Source organism: Mchenga conophoros, linkage group LG10 (assembly GCF_057382185.1).
Source record: "Mchenga conophoros isolate Kocher_MC1m ecotype Shallow Benthic linkage group LG10, M_conophoros_male_GT1.1, whole genome shotgun sequence".
NCBI classification, from domain to species: Eukaryota; Metazoa; Chordata; class Actinopteri; order Cichliformes; family Cichlidae; genus Mchenga; species Mchenga conophoros.
The window spans coordinates 22,816,650-22,834,941 of NC_140535.1; the positions used below are offsets into that span (position 1 = coordinate 22,816,650).

The 18,292-nt window shown below is 42.6% G+C and overlaps 2 protein-coding genes across 4 annotated transcripts; both read left to right on the top strand.

The window, feature by feature from the left end:
* Positions 1-3,045: 3,045 nt before the first annotated feature.
* cd248b (CD248 molecule, endosialin b) lies at positions 3,046-7,142 on the top strand. The gene is made up of 2 exons (XM_085289441.1): positions 3,046-4,065; positions 5,208-7,142. The coding sequence occupies exons 1-2, from the start codon at positions 3,633-3,635 to the stop codon at positions 6,932-6,934; spliced, it is 2,160 nt and encodes a 719-aa protein (XP_085145567.1). The 5' UTR covers positions 3,046-3,632; the 3' UTR covers positions 6,935-7,142.
* Positions 7,143-7,457: 315 nt separating this feature from the next.
* On the top strand, positions 7,458-18,244 carry dpp3 (dipeptidyl-peptidase 3). Of its 3 annotated transcripts, none has more exons than XM_085289442.1 (19): positions 7,458-7,588; positions 10,579-10,728; positions 10,887-11,031; positions 11,150-11,239; positions 11,463-11,600; positions 11,875-11,949; positions 12,080-12,170; positions 12,263-12,393; positions 13,173-13,303; positions 13,536-13,594; positions 14,220-14,414; positions 14,509-14,621; positions 14,722-14,814; positions 14,966-15,028; positions 15,147-15,271; positions 15,889-16,009; positions 16,243-16,422; positions 16,826-16,988; positions 17,962-18,244. In XM_085289442.1, the coding sequence occupies exons 1-19, from the start codon at positions 7,473-7,475 to the stop codon at positions 18,102-18,104; spliced, it is 2,322 nt and encodes a 773-aa protein (XP_085145568.1). In that variant the 5' UTR covers positions 7,458-7,472; the 3' UTR covers positions 18,105-18,244. The 3 variants fall into 3 exon arrangements, with proteins under 3 accessions (XP_085145568.1, XP_085145570.1, XP_085145569.1); XM_085289444.1 differs by lacking the exon at positions 7,458-7,588 and adding an exon at positions 7,683-7,880; XM_085289443.1 differs by lacking the exon at positions 7,458-7,588 and adding an exon at positions 9,142-9,164.
* The last annotated feature ends 48 nt before the right edge of the window (positions 18,245-18,292 follow it).

The window sequence follows — 18,292 nt, forward strand, 5'->3', positions numbered from 1 at the left end:
CTATGTTCCATTTACTGACAGATTCTTGTGCAAAAGCAACCAGTCCTTAAATGTAAAAATCCATGTGGGTGAAGGCATTTCCAGCAGAGCTCTCTTCTGCCAGGAATGCCTTGCTCTCACACTCACACCTGAAAGTTCCTCAGTATAACTGCAGGGTGATCTGTTTGACACTGAGCAGCTCCGCTAAAGCATCTGGGGCTCTTTCAATGTATCTGCCCAGATTTATCCTACTGACTCACTGATCCATCCAACAGCCTTCTGGGAGAACAGACACAGTTTAGTCCAGCGAGTTCAAAATAACACTTTTTGGGCTCGTCCTTTCATCTGAGAGAATATTTCACATTTAAAAAAAGGGGATCCTAGTGAAGGTGAAGTAACTGTTTAATTGTTTTTAAGTGTTTCAAGCCAAACAACTACTGGATTCCATTCCATGATTTAGTGTCCATATATTTATGGTCCCCAGAAGTCTTGGCTTATCCCTGGAAGGTCAAAGTTCACAGGTTCAACCGCATGAACTGTGCTGACTTTGGCAATCCCTTTGTTTGTCGTGAGCTTCACATCTGTGATTTTTAAGTGAAACAAACTCAGACTGGAATGGAATTTGGTGCAGACACTCATGTTCACAAAAGTAAGATTTCTGTCTTTCTTTCATTGTGCTCGTGTGCAAGCATCAACACTGGCACTGCATTTAGCTTCAGCTGGCATTTGCATTTGTTTATTAGGAATTTGGTGAAAATTTTACCTGCTGAGGGGAGATGTGAGCTTCTTGCAGTCTATTAAAATTCATGTCACGTGTTCTTTTCCGTATGGAAAAAAGAGCCCAAAGTGTGTAATACATATAAGACATATAAGGTTTAGTGGACACAGAAGAACATCAGATCAAGAACATCTACCGGGCTGTTAAAAAATGAATTAGTGGTTAAAATGAAATGGAGAGGTTTTGGAGCTGGAAGGTACAGTTCAGCTGCTTGGAATCCAGAATCTGAGAATGTATCAGAGCCAGTAATGATATGTGGCAAGCGGCTCGGAGTCAAGGAGGTAGAAAGTAAGCTGTGACCTAGGGGGCGGCACATATTAAATCAAGAGCTCTGTATGTTCCATTAGACGTCTTGGACACACTGTGTTTAGATTAATGTGAAGAGGGGGGATTGGGAGTGCAGGGCTATGGAAAGGAGAGGTTTTGTCTGTTCTGTCAATTACAATTCTGGAATCTGTCTCTGGGGCGGGGCTATAAGGCCAGGGGGCGGGGCTAATCAGGCTCCATGATTGAATAAACAGAAGTTTGGGGTGAAAACTGGGGTTCTGGAGAAAAGATTGCTGATCTGGTTGCTCAAATAGCTAAACCTGAGGAGAAGAAGGAGAGGGGGGAAAGCAAAAGAATTCAAAGAAAAATAAAGGAGAGACACGGGGAATGAAAGAATAATAAGGAAAGGGAGAAACAGCTGAGTGTTGGGGTAGTCCAAGAAAAGCAGAAGTGGGGAGACAGGAGCAGGATGAGGGATGTTGAAAAGGAGGAAAGGGAGGTGGGGAACAAGATCGAAAGGCTCTTTAGGTTCTCCAGGATCCTGAGGTTTTATGTTTGTTCTCCCCCAAGTTCCAGTGGTTGTTACATAACTGGAAAAGACTGCTGAATAGTAAGATTGTGTATGGTCTGCCTGCCAACACAATCACAGCACAGCCAGCCGACTCATCTGCTGTACACTGGGAAAACACGAGCTTGGATGTGTGGCTTGGATTAGCCACACAATGTATAGCTAATAAGTTCAACTTTGAATGCAGTGTGACTTTTCCATCCCATCATCCTTTGTTAAGAGGCTACAGAGGTGAAATCATGCTTTCATGTTTAAATTGTATCAAAAAGCCTTTTTACGCCAGACCAAGAGGAAAGTTGGAGAGTGAAGCAATGACATAAAGCTGCTTGTAATTGACATGTGGCAGGTCAAGCTTCCCACAAAGAAACACGATGAGCATCCATACAGTGTTTTAGCTTTCAGCAGTTCAACAGTCTTGTGCATGGTGGACTTTCAGCTGATAGCTGTTTGTGCCCATCAGCAGCCTTCCCTTCAGTACCTGAATCTTCAAATTGCAGCTGTCGGCTTCATTTAGTGTTCTTTGGCTTTGCTCTTTACATAAACTCATGGAAAAATAGAAAGATCATATTTTTCTTTGGAAAAATTCCATCTCAGTGTTTGACTTTGCTTCCAGACATGCCACTCATCACGTCCAGATCATGTGACGGGAGGTACCCCCTCAAGTCACTCCTGCTCCCCAGTTACTGAGAGGTCAAGCTGATGCACATCTGGCATTTCCTGTTTCCTCTCCTCCATATGCCCCCGAGTGGCAACCACACACACATACACCCGTACATACACACAAAATCACACACACAAGGACACCTACTCATTCTCTTAAACATCTGTGCACATTCAAAGTTATTTTATAACAGCAATGAACCCAACAAACAGTCCAACAGGTAGACCTCTGTTCCACACTCAAATGTTTCCATTGGACTGTAAAGTCTTCCAGCTGGTATGGACTTGGTAGAAAGACGGGGGAAAGACAGGAGGGAGGGAAATGGAAGAAAATGAGAAAAGAGTAAAAAAGAAAATAGAAGCGAAGAGAGAAATGAAAAAGATGATGACAGACTGAGAGGAAGAAAATCTGGCAGGTGGGGGAAAGAGTCAGAAGAAGAGGGACAAATTCTGCATCTCACAATGCTGGAGACACTTTCCATCCTGTGGATGCAGTGCAGGGCTTAAAGGCTGTGTGAGACTGCATACGTGTGTCCAAAGCCATTGGCAAGATGGGGGACAGAATGGTGCCGTATGGTTTTCATAACACACTCTGAGGGTTTTCAATACCAACCCTGCTCCCCACCTCCCAAGCCCCACTAACCCATCATCCCCTCAACTATTCCCTCATAGTCTCACATACTTTACCAGCCCCCTCTGCTTTTTCCTCTACGTAGCCTCTCCGCCTTTACACCCCAACCCCCCACCCCCATCTTTCTCTTCTCCTAAGGTTCTCTCAGAACTTTGCAGAGGCTTGAAAGCCTGAGCAGGATCAGATGCAGTGCAGGATTTCTGTCCCAGAAATTCACCTAAATTCATACAAGGATCAACTTTATCTATTTTGGACTTAGCTCAAGGATAGATGGACCCATTCAATCATTTTTTTTTAAATTCTGGACTCTACTGGTAACTCACTGGACTGTTTTTTGGACTCTACTGGACTAAATTGGACATTCTGGGGTTAATTCTATCGGACTTTCAGTTCAATCTATTTTGTAGTAAGCTCTTATAAAATCTGAGGCAGCAGGATTGGCAGTTTGAATGGATTTATTTTACACTGCAGTTCCTTAATTTTTGAAGAATCTGCCCATCCCAGATAAAATAAGGCAAAGAAAAATAGCTTCAAATAGCTCCTTTAGACCAAATTATGTATTTATTTCTTTTAAAAAAAGTTAAGTCTGGAGTGGAAAGCGGTAATTTGTAAAACTAACAATAGAAGCTCAGTTTGGCTCAGGTGAGTTTCAATAACAGGGCAGAAAAGAAACCAGCTGCATTACTGGAGTATTTATTTTGACAGTAAGGTTGGCTGTCTCATTTAGATGTTGGTGTAGTTTAAACTTCATGTCTTGGAGGATGCAAACAATCATCAGAAGCAGCAGCAGTTGCAGCAGGATGAGTCTTCTGTGCGTGCTGTGGCTGCTGACGGTCTGTCTGGCTCCTGGAAGCCGAGCTCAGAGGCTGAGGGAAGCAGAGAGGGAGAAGCCAGCAGAGAAAGTTCCGCTTATGGAGAGCGATGGAGTCTGTTACCAAGAAGGATGTTACGCTGTCTTCCTCCAGAAGAAGACGTTCAGGGAGGCTGGGCGCAGCTGCCGGGAGCGCGGAGGGACCTTGGCGACGATTTATAACCAAGAAGCTGCGGCTGTCGTCCACGAGCTGCTGTCAGCCATCGAGACACAGGGATCTGAGTCAAAGCTTTACCTCTGGATTGGGTTGCACAGACCTCCACGTCAGTGTTCATCCACCCGACCGCTCAGAGGATTCGTCTGGGTCACAGGCAAAGTCTCATCTTTTTTGAAATTTGAGCTTTCGCTCTTTATAACATTGACATCCATTCACCATTTTAATAGTGTTTGAATAGACTTTGATGTTGATATGTTTAGGTTTTTTTTTAATTATAACCTACAGGTGTCACGCTATATGTTCCTCTATAATCTCTCTGTCAGACTTTGATACCTCGGCCAGTCTGGCTGGACGGTATTTAGATGAACTACTTTTGTTTCACAGACACAGCTGGTGCAGTAGACAATGTGGAATCCATTTTTTTGACCTCACTGCTACCCCTCAGTCTGATTTAGTCATTATGGAAACCTCACCCACTTAAAAAACAAAAGCTTTTTATCATCACTCAAAGTGTCTGCTTTGTTCTTCTGTTGCAAATCAAATCCAAAGAGAAATGCAACCGTTTTTATTATTCTTCAGTCATAATTTAAAGGACAAAGCCATGTTTGCTCTCTTTTCCATATAGTGGTAACTAGATACTAAGACTTCACCCCCGTTAAGGTAACTGCAGATGCAGACTTTTCTGCCTAGTTTGTTGCAAACAGTTTATTTACTGTGGAGGAACTGGCCATGAATGTTGTAAATGTACATATGTGTGCACTCAGATGTTTCCATATGATACAGTTAACCTTGGATTCAGTGTTTACGGTTGTGCTAGGTTGTACCACTGCAGCACATTCCTGAGAGCGTAAACAAACTCCTTAAATATATATTGCAGGCATTTCTGCAGCCTGCTTGTTAACAGAACAGCTTAGAGGCAAACCTCCCCATCATTTTGTTGGGCCCACCCCCCACCTCCACTCTTGTGGGGGGTAGAATACAACATTATTTTGCTGTGGCGTTGTTGTTTTTTTAAGTGCCTGTGAGTCAGACTTTGTTTTGACTTTGGCGACTCCTAGGGGCAAATTTAAAACACACAAACACACACACATATACACATTTGAATGCAATTAATGACTGCACAGAACATTTTCCAAATATGACAATATCAGCACATGTAGACTGTAAATATGGGATCTTTATTTATGATAAAGGTCATCCTTTAAATGTGTCAAGTAGCTCTCAAAACTCAAATACACAGTAAACTTGCATATTTTATTTTATTTTTTTAATCTTTGTCTTTGTGTTTTACAACAGGAGACCAGAATGTCCAGTTCACCGACTGGCTCAAAGAATACTCCCCATCAACTTGTGGAGTCTATCGCTGCGTTTCCATGATTGTTCACACATCTGAGAGCGGGCGTGAGAGCGAAGAAGACTTCCAGTGGCTTGACGGCTCCTGCTCGGTTCCACTGAATGGCTATGTTTGCCAGTACAACTACAAAGGCATGTGCCCACCTCTTGAAGATGAGGGTAGAGGTCCACCTGTTTACACCACCCCATTTTACCTTGTCAGCAGTCTGCTGACTCATGTGCCATTTGGGTCTGTGGCCACCGTGCAATGCCCTGCAGACGGCGCAAATCCGGATCCTACTGAGATGACCGCTCTGTGCATCCAGAGAGACGACGAAACAGTGGGCTGGTCCACCGATTCTCCACTTTGTCCACCCATTGAGGAACCACAGAGCCAAGACTGGTGTAGCAAGAACCACGGATGTGAGCAGCACTGCCAGAACACAGACACAGATTACTACTGTTACTGCTCTGAGGGCTTCACAGTAGATAAGGATGGATACAGCTGCAAGCCTGACACGCTGAGCCAAACCAACCCACCTGAGCTATCTGACTCTGCAGGTCCCACCGACTTGCCTCACATCAACCCGGCCTGTGTGGAGATGGGGTGTGAGTATAACTGCATGGAGACCCAACGGGGTCTTCGGTGCACATGCCCCCCAGGCTATCAAATGGCTCCAGATGGCCGCAGGTGTTCCGATGTAGATGAATGTCAGCAAGGACCGTGTCCCCAGCTCTGTGTCAACATCCCAGGTACCTTCCACTGCACCTGCCTTTCAGGGTATCAGCCAGACGACGAGGGCGAGTGTGTGGATGTGGATGAATGCCTCGATGATGGCAGCTGTGAGGGTGTGTGTGAAAACACAGTGGGGTCCTTCAGGTGCGTGTGTGGTGCTGGCTATGAGGTGGGCAGCGAAGGAGAGTGTGTAGATATAGATGAGTGTGCAAGGGGGTCGTCCTGCCAACAGCACTGTCTCAACCTCATCGGAGATTACGAGTGTTTCTGCGACAATGGCTACGACCTGCAGTTAGACAGACACACCTGCCAGCCTTCGCTTGAAGACGAAGAGTATTCTACTCTGACCCCCGACCCGGGTAACTCTGTTCATGTAGCCATCTTTGACCATGATATTCCCTGGTCCTCTTCATTCACTCCTGACCCAAACTTTGAAGTTGACACCAACTTTGATGCTGACTGGGTGACAGAGGCCCCTGAAGGACTTCCCCCCGATGGGTCTCACAGGTCAGGAAATCACCTAAACCAGTGGGACACCCTGTCACCCAGGGGATATCAGACATCCCCGTCCCCGACGCAAAAAGGCAACATAGACAATGAAATTAATAATGGCGTGGATGCTGATGCAGGAAGTAGAGACTCTGGTCCAGGTGTGGCAGAGGACACTGCAAATGGTTCAAATTCAGAGGAAGCTAACATGGAAGGTGCAGAAGAAGCTAGCGTCAAAGCTACGGTAGAAGCAGAGTCTGCTGAAGGTCAACGGAAGCACGACAAGAGCTGGCTGCTCGTGGCCCTCCTGGTGCCCCTGTGTGTGTTCCTGGTAGTAATGCTAGCTCTGGGGATTGTTTACTGCACCAGCTGTGCTGTGGACAAGAGCCTTCGCTTTTCAGACTGCTATCGCTGGATACTCCCCACAACACCTCCTGAGAGGAGGGAAGTGAAAACCCAAGCATGAAACCAAAAATAATCAAACACGCACGGATGTCCTTAAAATGCAAATGTCTGTTAAGATTTGTCTAAAACTGCTATCCACTCATCAAGAAAACTTTTCATTTTTGTCCTCTTGCACAGCTTTTGTAAATAATGTAGTCTGCCATCATTTTTTGTTTTGTTTTGTTTTTGTTTGTTTGTTTTTTTAGAATTCAATAAAAACCTTTAAAACTGAAAAAACTTTGTGTGCTTTGTGTTGGTTTAAATGAAGATGAAAGGAAAGAATGTGTGGTTGTGGTTTTATAGCTCTGTGTGCTGAGCAGCTGAAAGACTGCTGATTTTTCCTAAGCCAAATTTTCAATATCAGGGCCAGAAATGAGGAGGAGGAGATGGTGTAGGGCTGTCAGGAAGGGCAGGAGGCGCTGTTGAGTGATAGCCCAACGAGTTTGTAGGATTCTGACCCTTCGATGTTCCGGTTGTGCGACTGAATAACTCATGTTTAGCAGCATTAAGGGAGAATGTATCAGGGACGAACAATGTTCAAAATTTTTCGTGCTTGTAAAATGAGACCGACGAGGATGGGATTCGAACCCACGCGTGCAGAGCACAATGGATTAGCAGTCCATCGCCTTAACCACTCGGCCACCTCGTCATGTGCTCTACCTTTTCGAAGACTTTGGTACATATACACACTTATCTGACTGCTATAGTCTCTGTTTCTTGTTAGCATTTCCTGAACCTTCCTGCTGTGGTTAACGGCGGTGTTCTTCAAACTTAATCTTGTTCAAATTCACAATGTGAAACGCGTTAAAAAGCTCGGCATAGCTGCTCAGTGATTGGCTAAAGTTTCCATCGGCCACGATATACAACCTCTGATTGGCTGAGGGCTGATTCTCTCGTTGAATGAATATAGGAAGTGTGCAGCGTGAGACTGCAATTTGACATTCGCTCAGCGCTATAACGGAATCAAGGTAACGAGTTTTTGAGTTGACTTTTACCTTTATTTATATTTATCTCACTTGTGTATCAGTTAGCAGACAGTCATACCGATTAATGACTTGCACATTTTGTGATTAATTATTTTGTTTACAGAAGTCGCCGAGTCTTTATTAAATGCAGCCGTCTTAGCATGCACTCAGGAAGCTAACGTTATTCAGTTAGCTGTAGCCTCTGTATTCATACTTAATTCAGACACGTACTATCGTTGTGTTGGTGATAGTAGATTGCTGATTTTAAAAGAGACACAATCAGGATTTATTTTCGTGTGTAGACTCTTCATATCAGTTACTGTAGTTTTTTGGGGGGGAAAGTGAAACGGAAAATAAAACAGGCTCGAGTAATATTAACTGATTTTGAATCTGTGCCACGGTCCTGCAAGTCAAGGTTCACTGGACGATCAGCGCCTGTTGTCACAAAAGCTTCTCTCTTTACTGCTTCTCCGAAATATATTTATATGAAATATAACCACACTTCAATTCATGTAATTCCAGTTTCTTTGTACGCTTGTGCTTACAATGTCAATAAAGCTTATCTTATCTTAATTTACTTGCCACTGCACTATGCTCTATTTTAACCACTACAGCTCCCAATTGAAGTATATTAAAAAAAATATGTAAACAGGGCAATCTATTAAAGAATTAGTGTTAATTTCTAAGAATCATTAAAAACTTATTTGGGAACTAAAATCATTAGGTGAAGTCCTTTTGTGTTTTATTGCAAACTGAAAATCTGAGTATATTAGGGTACCAAGAGAGCAACTATAGTACTAGATAAGAATTCAGGAGTGGCAGACAAGAATGTGAGGGTGGTGAAGGACATGAGGTAAGTGAGGTGTGGTAGGGGTGACAGATGATTTTAAGGTGGGGGTAGAATTACATCAGAGATCTGAGCCCTTTCTTATTTGCAGCATTGATGGACAGGCTGACAGATGAGATCAGATGGGAGTCTCCAGCTTTGGGGGCTGCAGTGAGAATATAGAGCAGGTGGAAGTATGTTCTGGAGACAAGAGTAATGAAAGTCTTTGAAGCAAGACAAGAATACATGTGTGTGTGAATAAGAAGGAAGCACTTTTAACAGTGAAGATGCATGAAGTAGAGGCAGTAAAGATGTTAAAGGGACGAACTGTGCACAAGCGGGGTCAAGAAGCAAGTGCAGGCAGGGTTGAGCTTGGAGTGGTGGAGATGAGTGCCTGGAATAATTTGTGACAAAAGGATAGCAGCAAAACTGAAAGGGAAGATGTGCAAGAGTGAGACCTGGTATGTTTTTTTTTTTTTTTTTTTTAAGCCTGTCCGGTCTGGCAGCTTTTGCAATTACATTTATGATCTAAATATACTGTTGTGACAAACATGTTTGCTTGAGGAGCTCTGTAGACTCTCTATAGCAGGGTTGGGGAACTCCAGGCCTCAAGGGCCTGTGTCGTGCTGTGTTAGATAGGACCCTGGGTCAACACACCTGAGTCAAATGATTAGTTCATTACCAGGCCTCTGGAGAACTTCAAGGCATGTTGAGGAGGTAATTTAGCCATTTAAATCAGCTGTGTTGGATCAAGGCCTGGAGTTCCCCCACCCCGGCTCTATAGGCTGCTTGTTCATTTTTCTTCTTCCTTTATCTATTTATTAATTATTATTATTAATACTATTATTTTTCACAGCAGTTCCAAAATATATCAATGTCAGAGCTAACAGGTAGGGGAAAAGACGGAAAGAAAAAAGAGAGGGGGAGAAAATAAGAGAACTAAAGAGGTGACAGAGCACATGTAGAAAAGCACAGTGGGTTGCTCAAATGTGCACGCGTGTCATGATAATGTACTTGATAATGATGGCAAGAAACTGCAATAACGCAACCAACAAGCCAAAGAGAAGTTTTTGGGGGCCTGAAGACCCAAGGCTACAGATCTCAATGGCAACCATGTGCCCTCTGCATTGAAAGAGAAACGTTCGGTGTATGTGTTGGTGTGTGAGCGTATGATGTGTAAAAAGAGGAGTATGAGTGAAAATCAGATGGATATTAAAATGGAAGGGGACACACAGACATCAGTTTTACATAAAGACACACACCCATCCCCTTTGTCTCCCCCCCTTTCCACACCTATCCACCACCCCACCCTCACCTCTCAGGATGGATAAGTTCAGAAATGAGCTAACAGTCACCAGTTAGGAGACAAAGTTAGAGAGACAAGGCTGAGATGTTTCGGACATGCGCAGAGGAGGGATAGTGGATATAATGGACAAAGGATGTTGAATATGGAGCTGCAAAGGGAGGAGAAAAAGAAGACAACAACAGAAGAAGTAAAAGGATTGGTGTGGTAGAGGAGGATGCTAGATATTAGGTGAGATGACCTGGTGACCCCTAAAGGGACCAACCAAAAGAGGAAGGACAAGAAGCTGGCAAACCCAACTCTTAAAAAGACTCTTAAAATAATTATACATAGAAGTCATTCTAGTATCTGTAGGACTGTTGCAAGTAAATATCAGTGTGTTTGTATCGTACACAAGCTGTTCTACACTGCATGTCCTGCCTGACAGAGACAGGTGTGCAAATACCCACGGTTTAAACAAAAAAAAAAAAAGAAGAAAGTTGTAGGTTCTAACTTGAAGCACCACTTATCTTGCTGTCCCACATTTCCTCCTAACATGTTCCCCACTTTCCTTTCCTGCTATTTTAATACAGCACGAGTGTAACGTTCAGACTCAAGATGGTGGACTCCCAGTACTACCTCCCAAATGACATTGGAATCTCCGCACTCGACTGCAGCGAGGCCTTTCGTTTGCTTTCACCTCAGGAGAAGATGTACGCCCACTACCTGTCACGCGCATCTTGGTATGTTACTAATGCAAAAATGTGAGAATGTCAACATTCTGAAATTACATGTTTCACCTTCTTGAAACAACAAAAGACTTCAGGTTATTTAAAATTTGCCGTCCTGCTGGTTTTAAAAATAACAAATGTAAATACATCTCTTTGAACGTTTGTCTTAGGTATGGCGGTCTGGTAGTACTGCTGCAGACGTCCCCCGAGTCTGCAAACATCTTTGTCTTGCTGCAGAGAATCTTCAGGAAGCAGACGCCTGCACAGCTGGAACAGGTCGCCACAGCAGCTGGGCTCAGCTCTGAGGAGTATCAGGTACACGGCCTCGCCGTCTCTCTGCCGTTTCATTTCTTTCTAAAACAAGCTTTCATCCACAAACGGCTGCAGCCATATAAAAATGTTTCTTCGATGTTTTCTCGTTTATGATATTCAGGCCTTTCTGGTGTATGCAGCAGGTCTGTATGCAAACATGGGCAACTACAAGTCTTTTGGAGACACAAAGTTCATCCCAAATCTGCCTAAGGTAAAACAGGCCTGCAGTAAGAGTTGTCAATCTAGTTTAGATACTTTTTAACCAGATTATAGGTTGAGGACAACTGTAAAAGCAGCTTCGTAGAGTGTAAACACGAAGCTAACAAAATGTAACTTTAGAAACCTGAAAGATATCAGTGGTGTTCAGAACAAGTGTGCCTGATATAGTGTAATCTGATGTGTTTATCTGTCTGCATCTGTGGCATGTACACTAGGACAAGCTGAAAGCGCTGGTTTGGGCCAGCCAGGCCTTTCAGGAGCAGCCGGCTGAGATGGAGGCTCTGTGGGACAGCTGCTCCTGTCTCCTCTACTCGCTGGAAAACAGACAGAAACAGCTGGGGCTGGGCGACAAGGTGGGATCTTTTAATCATTTAAAGCCAAGTGCAGGCTGGCTGGTTAACAATTTTGATTAAATAGCCAGTGGTTTTCATAGATGGGAGAAATGTGACAAATGGTTTTGGCCTCAGCTGCAAAAGTTTCGTTCTCTTTGGTTTTATTTTGACTTCTTCTTCTTTTCCCCCCCTTAATTCTGAGATTTTATCTGCTTTTTAGGAAAGCAGTAAATATGCTTGTTCCCTGTGAGAGGATGCATGGCTCATTGACTCAATTTGTTTTTGTTTGCTTCAGGGAATTACCACCTATTTCTCAGGAAACTGCTGCCTGGAGGATGCTGAGCTGGCTCAGAAGTTCCTCGACTCAAAAGTAAGCAAATTCACATCTAAAATAAATATTTTATTGTTTCTTTTATCTCTTTTAATCTCCTTCTTATGATAAATGTGTTTTTAATCTGCCTTTGAGTCTTACTCAGTTTATTCTTGTCGCTTGTTTCTAGAAACTGTCTGCCTACAACACGCGTCTGTTTAAGAAGGAAGACGGAGGGAAAGCCTGCTATGAGGTCCGCTTGGCTTCAGCTGTGCAAAAAGGTCAAACTGCAGTTAAAAAAGCCAAAACAAAATGGCATGCAAAAAGTATTTCAATATATATTAATGAAAATAAATAAATAATTGGTTCACAGACTGCGCAGTGGATGGGGAGTGCGAGTCCTGCTGTGGCAGCTTCAGCTTTGAAGACAAAGAGTTCACTGTGAAGAGGGGAGACTATAGCCGTGTCATGGAAAAAGTCTGCTATTATCTTGAAAAAGCACAGGTGAGACGGCTAAGAATGCAGTGGAGCTTACATGAATACCAGTTTTATCATTTAAATCTAAAACATAAAGTTGGGTTAGTAAAATATCAGTAATTGTCTTTACGAGAAGATTGAGTGAACCAAAAAATGTTTCTGTCAGAGTTCTAGTTACAAAATAAGTTTTGTTTCGTTCATCATCATCATCATCATCATCATTTATTTATATAGCACTTTAAAAACACACCTGGTAAACCAAAGTGTTGTACAATACAAATATAAATATAGTAATAAAATAGCAGAAACCAGACGTAGCAATAAAATTAATAAAAATGTCAGTTACCCACAGAGTTAAAAGCCAGGGAATAAAAATAGGTTTTTAATAAGGACTTAAAAACTGGCACTGATGTAGTTGTCTAATATGGAGAGGAAGATTATTCCAAAGCATCGGCGCTGCAACAGAGAACGCTCGGTCTCCTCTAAGTTTCAGCCGTGACTTTGGGACCGAAAGCAACAACTGCTCAGCTGACCGAAGGGAACGAATGGGGACATGGGGCTTCATTAGTCAGACAAATAAACAGGTGCCAGACCATTTAGAGATTTAAAAACCAATAAAAGGACTTTAAAACGGATCCTAAATTCAATTAGAAGCCACTGTAGAGAGGCCAAAATCGGAGTGATGTGGTCAAATTTCCTTCTGCCAGTTAAAGGTTGTACCGCAGCATTTTGCACTAGTTGCAAGTGTGACAAAGTGCCCTGCCCAACCCCTGTTAAAAGAGAATTTGTTTGTGAATGTCTTGCAGGCCTATGCTGCCAATGAGAACCAGAGGAAGATGCTTGAAGAGTACACACGCAGCTTCACCTTAGGCTCCATTGACGCACATAAAGAGGGTTCGCGCTACTGGATTAAAGACAAGGGGCCAATTGTGGAGAGGTGAGTCCACTAATCAGCAGCACAGTACGTTTATGAGATCCCGATGAATTTTAGAGAGGGACTATTTTAGCACCGTTTAAATTCTGCTGCTCAGTGAAATTGATTTATTACATTTCCTGCCTATTTACTTCCCCTTAAAACTCATTCTGACCTTTGCACTGTGAATGAATACCGCTCTTCACTCTACTCCTTATTATCCCTTCATTTCCTCCCCGGTCTTGCTTCCTCTCAGTTATATAGGTTTCATCGAGAGCTACAGAGACCCATTTGGCTCCAGAGGAGAGTTTGAAGGTAAGTGCCAAGCTGATGAAGAAGAGCGATACTGTCATGACTATTGTTGTGCAAGCTGTGATCTTATGGGTCTCTTCGGGTTTTATTTCCTGCTGGTTGGCTGAGCTTACTTAAGTAGATTGACTTAGCATCTCCCCTGGATACATTTCTGTGTTTTGCCCCATTAGTAATTGCAGCCTGTGGTCTTTAAATGAACACGCATTGTAAAGGATGTTGTTTAGTACTACTGTTGAAATGCTGGATCTAATTTGGGCAACATATGTCCAAGTGTCCATGAATCCTTATCAGTGTGAGACTGATAAGGATTTTTTTTTCTCTCCCAACCTACTCTTGGCTCTGTGTGATGTCAGTGAGAGTGGCGATCCCTTATATGGTTATTTCAGGCACATGCCGATCAGCAAAAATTTGTGTTAAAGGGAGGGGGAAGGGAGCTAAAAAAGCTTGTTTGAAACTGTGGAAAATCTGAGTGTGTGCACCAAGGGACGGATGAATAACAATTTAAGCTGTGAGTCATGCAAAACTACTCCAGTAGAGTCGAAAAATAAAAATACAGACCTGGAAATGAGCATTAAAAAATTACGTGGTGGATTTGATTTCCTAAGTTTATTGCGTCATGCTGTTTTAGGTTTTGTGGCCGTTGTGAACAAGGCGATGAGTGAGCGTTTCGCCAAACTGGTGAGTTCAGCAGAAGTCTTGCTTCCTGAGTTGCCTTGGCCGCAGGAGTTTGAGAAGGATACGTTCCTTAAACCGGACTTCACCTCACTGGACGTTCTCACCTTCGCTGGGAGTGGAATACCAGCTGGCATCAACATCCCCAACTGTACGTGCGCAGAAATCTCTGACACTGTCAAACAGCTGAGTCCAGCTTGATTACAGCATTGAGCTTGTTTGTTTGTTTGTTTGTTTGTATATAGACGATGACATCAGACAGACAGAGGGCTTTAAAAACGTGTCGCTTGGTAACGTGCTGGCTGTAGCCTATGCAACGCAAAAGGAAAAACTGACCTTCCTGGAGGAGGGTGACAAGGTATTTTACACATTTTTCTGATTCTCTTAAACACCATCTCTGTTTTCCATTCACACACCTGTGTAATAATACATTCTCCTGATCCTTCTGTTTTCTCCAGGATTTGTTTATCAAATGGAAGGGCCCGTCGTTCGAAGTGCAGGTTGGACTTCACGAGCTTCTGGGTCACGGGAGCGGAAAGCTGTTTGTCCAGGTCTGTTTACTTCCTGTGGTGTGTTAAGAGCAGCAGATATAGCCCGTTCCTCTTTGTAAAATGTTTCATTTAATGATTTTTTTTTTTCTGGACAATTTAAAAAAAATCAGTGAATAAATCTAGTTTGTGTGTCCTCAATCTCCATCCATAGGATGACATGGGCAAGTTTAACTTTGACCAAAGTAAGGTGATCAACCCAGAGACCGGTGAACCGGTGAGTTTGTTTTTGTGTGCACCTTTCTGTTTGGTTTTAAAATCTAATGGCTGTTTTCATGCTTTAGTTTTCAGTTGCTGAATAAAAGAGAGACTTAATGTGTGAACATGCGTTTCAGGTGTCCAGCTGGTATCGGGGCAGCGAGACCTGGGACAGTAAGTTCTCCACGATTGCTTCTTCTTATGAAGAATGCCGCGCTGAGTGTGTCGGACTCTATTTGTGCCTCAACAAACAAGTGCTCAGGTATGTCCTGCACACTGTATCTTGTAATAAATATGTATTATATATGTTAAACTAACTTACACATCCCACCTTAACCAAAAAGTTTTCTTATTGGCATCTACAGGTAACAATCACTCCCAGCAGTGAAATTCTTAGGCTCAGCATCTCCTCAATATTTCATGTAGAGAAGCAAATATTGCACATAAAGTAAAAATAAAAAGGAGATCAAATAAACTGTATAAATAAGAAAAGTCACATTTGGATTCAAAAGTCTCCCTCAAATTTCCATAAACTGACAGATTTTTGCAGCTGGAAAAATATTTGTGGGATCCAAGAATCTTTTGGGAACAAAAACAAAGGCTTTCAATCTATTTAAATATGTAATGAATATTAAAAAAAACAAACTCCAGAGCCAAGTGAAATAGTGCCCACTTTATTTGGATGTTTGGAAACTTTAAGCAGCTCTTCAGTCCACTTTTACAGTTATTTTTCAGTCTTACTCCAGTTTTTGGACATGGATGGTTTTTTTTGTTAAATATATAAAAGTGGGTTGGAGGTAGTGGTCATTATGTATGTCCAAGAGTGTGGCTGATTCTCTGTGGGGTCGGTGCGTTTACATCCATGTGTTTCTCTGCCAGTATTTTTGGCCATGAGGGTCAGGATGCAGATGATGTGGTGTACATAAACTGGCTCAGCATGGTGAGAGCGGGACTGCTGGGCCTGGAGTTCTACACACCTGAGAGCAAGCGCTGGAGACAGGTAATGTGTCTGCTCACTGAGCAGTTATAGTGGCCTCTTTTCACTTCTTCTTCAAAGTTGCAAAGTATTAGCTGAACAGTTTCTACAATCAAGCATACAGAACGTTGACTATGTGTTTCTTACAGCCTCAGCTCGATACGTCTGTGTCATTTTTATAAATAAGTTGATGGTAAATTTCAGTTTGTTTGTTAGACAGTACGTCAACTATATGTGGCGTTATGTGTTTGTGTCAGGCTCACATGCAGGCTCGATTCGTCATCCTACGCGTGCTGCTGGAGGCTGGAGAGGGCCTGGTGGGCCTGGAGGAAGTAACGGGAGAAGATGGCAAGCCCGATGCACAAATTACACTGGACCGAAGCAAGATCCCCACCGTGGGCAAGAACGCCATCCATAGGTTCCTTTGTAAACTGCAGGTAATCAATACTTCTCCAATCAATGGATGCAAAATAGAATAATTCACTAGAATCGATTTGACAGCTACATGCACCACTAAATTAAGCAGCAACAATTTTGATTAGCAGTTGAGTGTTTTATGTTTAAAAAAATATATATTAAAACTTAATTGGGTGCACCATGGCAAATGTGAATTTGTGTATTATTTACTTTTGCAGTAACTTATAGTTAGGATTTTAGTTTGAGGGTTGAACAAAACAATGAAATGAGTCAAGCTTTTGTAACCTGTTTTGCAACTAGATTGATCCAAACTTTCCACCTAAGTTTACTCTAAGCCATCATCTAAGCTTTATTGTCGTCTTTCTGTTGATTTCATTCAGTATGCTGTTAAGCTGAATCCACAGTTTGTAAACTGATTTGTAGGTCTTTAAGTCGACGGCAGACGTGGAAGGAGGCAGGGCTTTCTATGACAAGTACTCCACTGTAAGCGACACTGGCGCTCACAACTTTTTGCGCCTGCGCGAGACGGTGCTGCTGAGGAAGGAGGCTCGCAAGATGTTTGTTCAAGCCAACACAAGAATCAGCGGTATGGAAATGACTCTGTTTTAACAGGGTGCTGTCTGATTTATTTATTTATGTTTGATAACCGGTCTAGCTGTTTTCACTTCTATAAAACTATTCATAAGCATGTGATGATTAGGGTTGGGATCGGGGGAAACGAAACGACAATTTGCATGGTAAGGTGTCAATTTTAAAACACTATTGGAATACTGCAAACAAGAGGGCTCAGAATGTGATTCTTTTGGACATTCTGTTACCAATTGCAACTGATCGCAAGGCAATTGCACAGGTTGGCTGATAGAAGGCAAGTGTTCTGCAAACATTCGCAGTCTGACTTGGACTGATTTATCAGACACAGGTTGAATACATTTGGCAGCTTATCTCCCCTTTCAATTACAGACTGATAGATGGTCTTATGGTGACAGAGTCAATCTCATTTTGCAGCAAAAAACTTGTGATATAAACTTATCTGGTTGGATAAAACATATTGACTTGATTGAGTTCAATGTCTACATTATTTTCAGTTGAAAAAAGGAGAAATCATAATGTATGTGATTTTACAGATCCTAAAATGTTAAATCTGATTAATATAGTGTTGTGAGGTAATGAATGGAAAGGATGATTACGCTTCTCTATATCCAAGTTTTATTTGGAAGCTTCCAAAAATACCTTTTTGGAGTTTGCTTAAAGACTACGTGTCAAATCTGTAATGGCACTGCTTCATCCTCGCATAGAAATATTAACAATTGTACAAATATACCTCTCTGACCTGTCTTATGGTCGGAGGGTAAGATGGCGGCGCCATTGCGTGCAATAGGTCGGCAGCCTTATGAAATGTCCCCTTGTGGGACTAATAAAGGTATGGCATAAATGGCATTAAAAATATATTAACTGTTCAACTTGTTGTGACAGACAACAGTTATACAAGCATACAAACAAGTGAATTAGCTCTGTTCTGCCAGAGTTAATCATTCAGTCTGTGTGTGTTTGATTTCCAGGGGATAGTGTTGAGCTGGTGGAATACGAAGGCAGCGCAGCAGGTTTGATTCGTTCCTTTACCGAGCGCTTCCAAGACGATGCAGAGCAGCTGGAGTCCGGCCTGCTGGAGCTGAGCAAACAAGACGCTCCCTGCTGGTGTTGATATGTGGAGGGAGGGAGAATCTGCTTTGCAATTTCCAAAAAGTACCAACAGAAATCAGATTTTTCTTCTTTTTTTCTTTCTTTGCAACTGTATGCAATAGCAGAATGATTCTTTCTTACATCCAATAAAGCCATAGAACCAGAGCAGCCACAACTTTTCAAGCACCAACTGATTCTTAAGCACTCTGG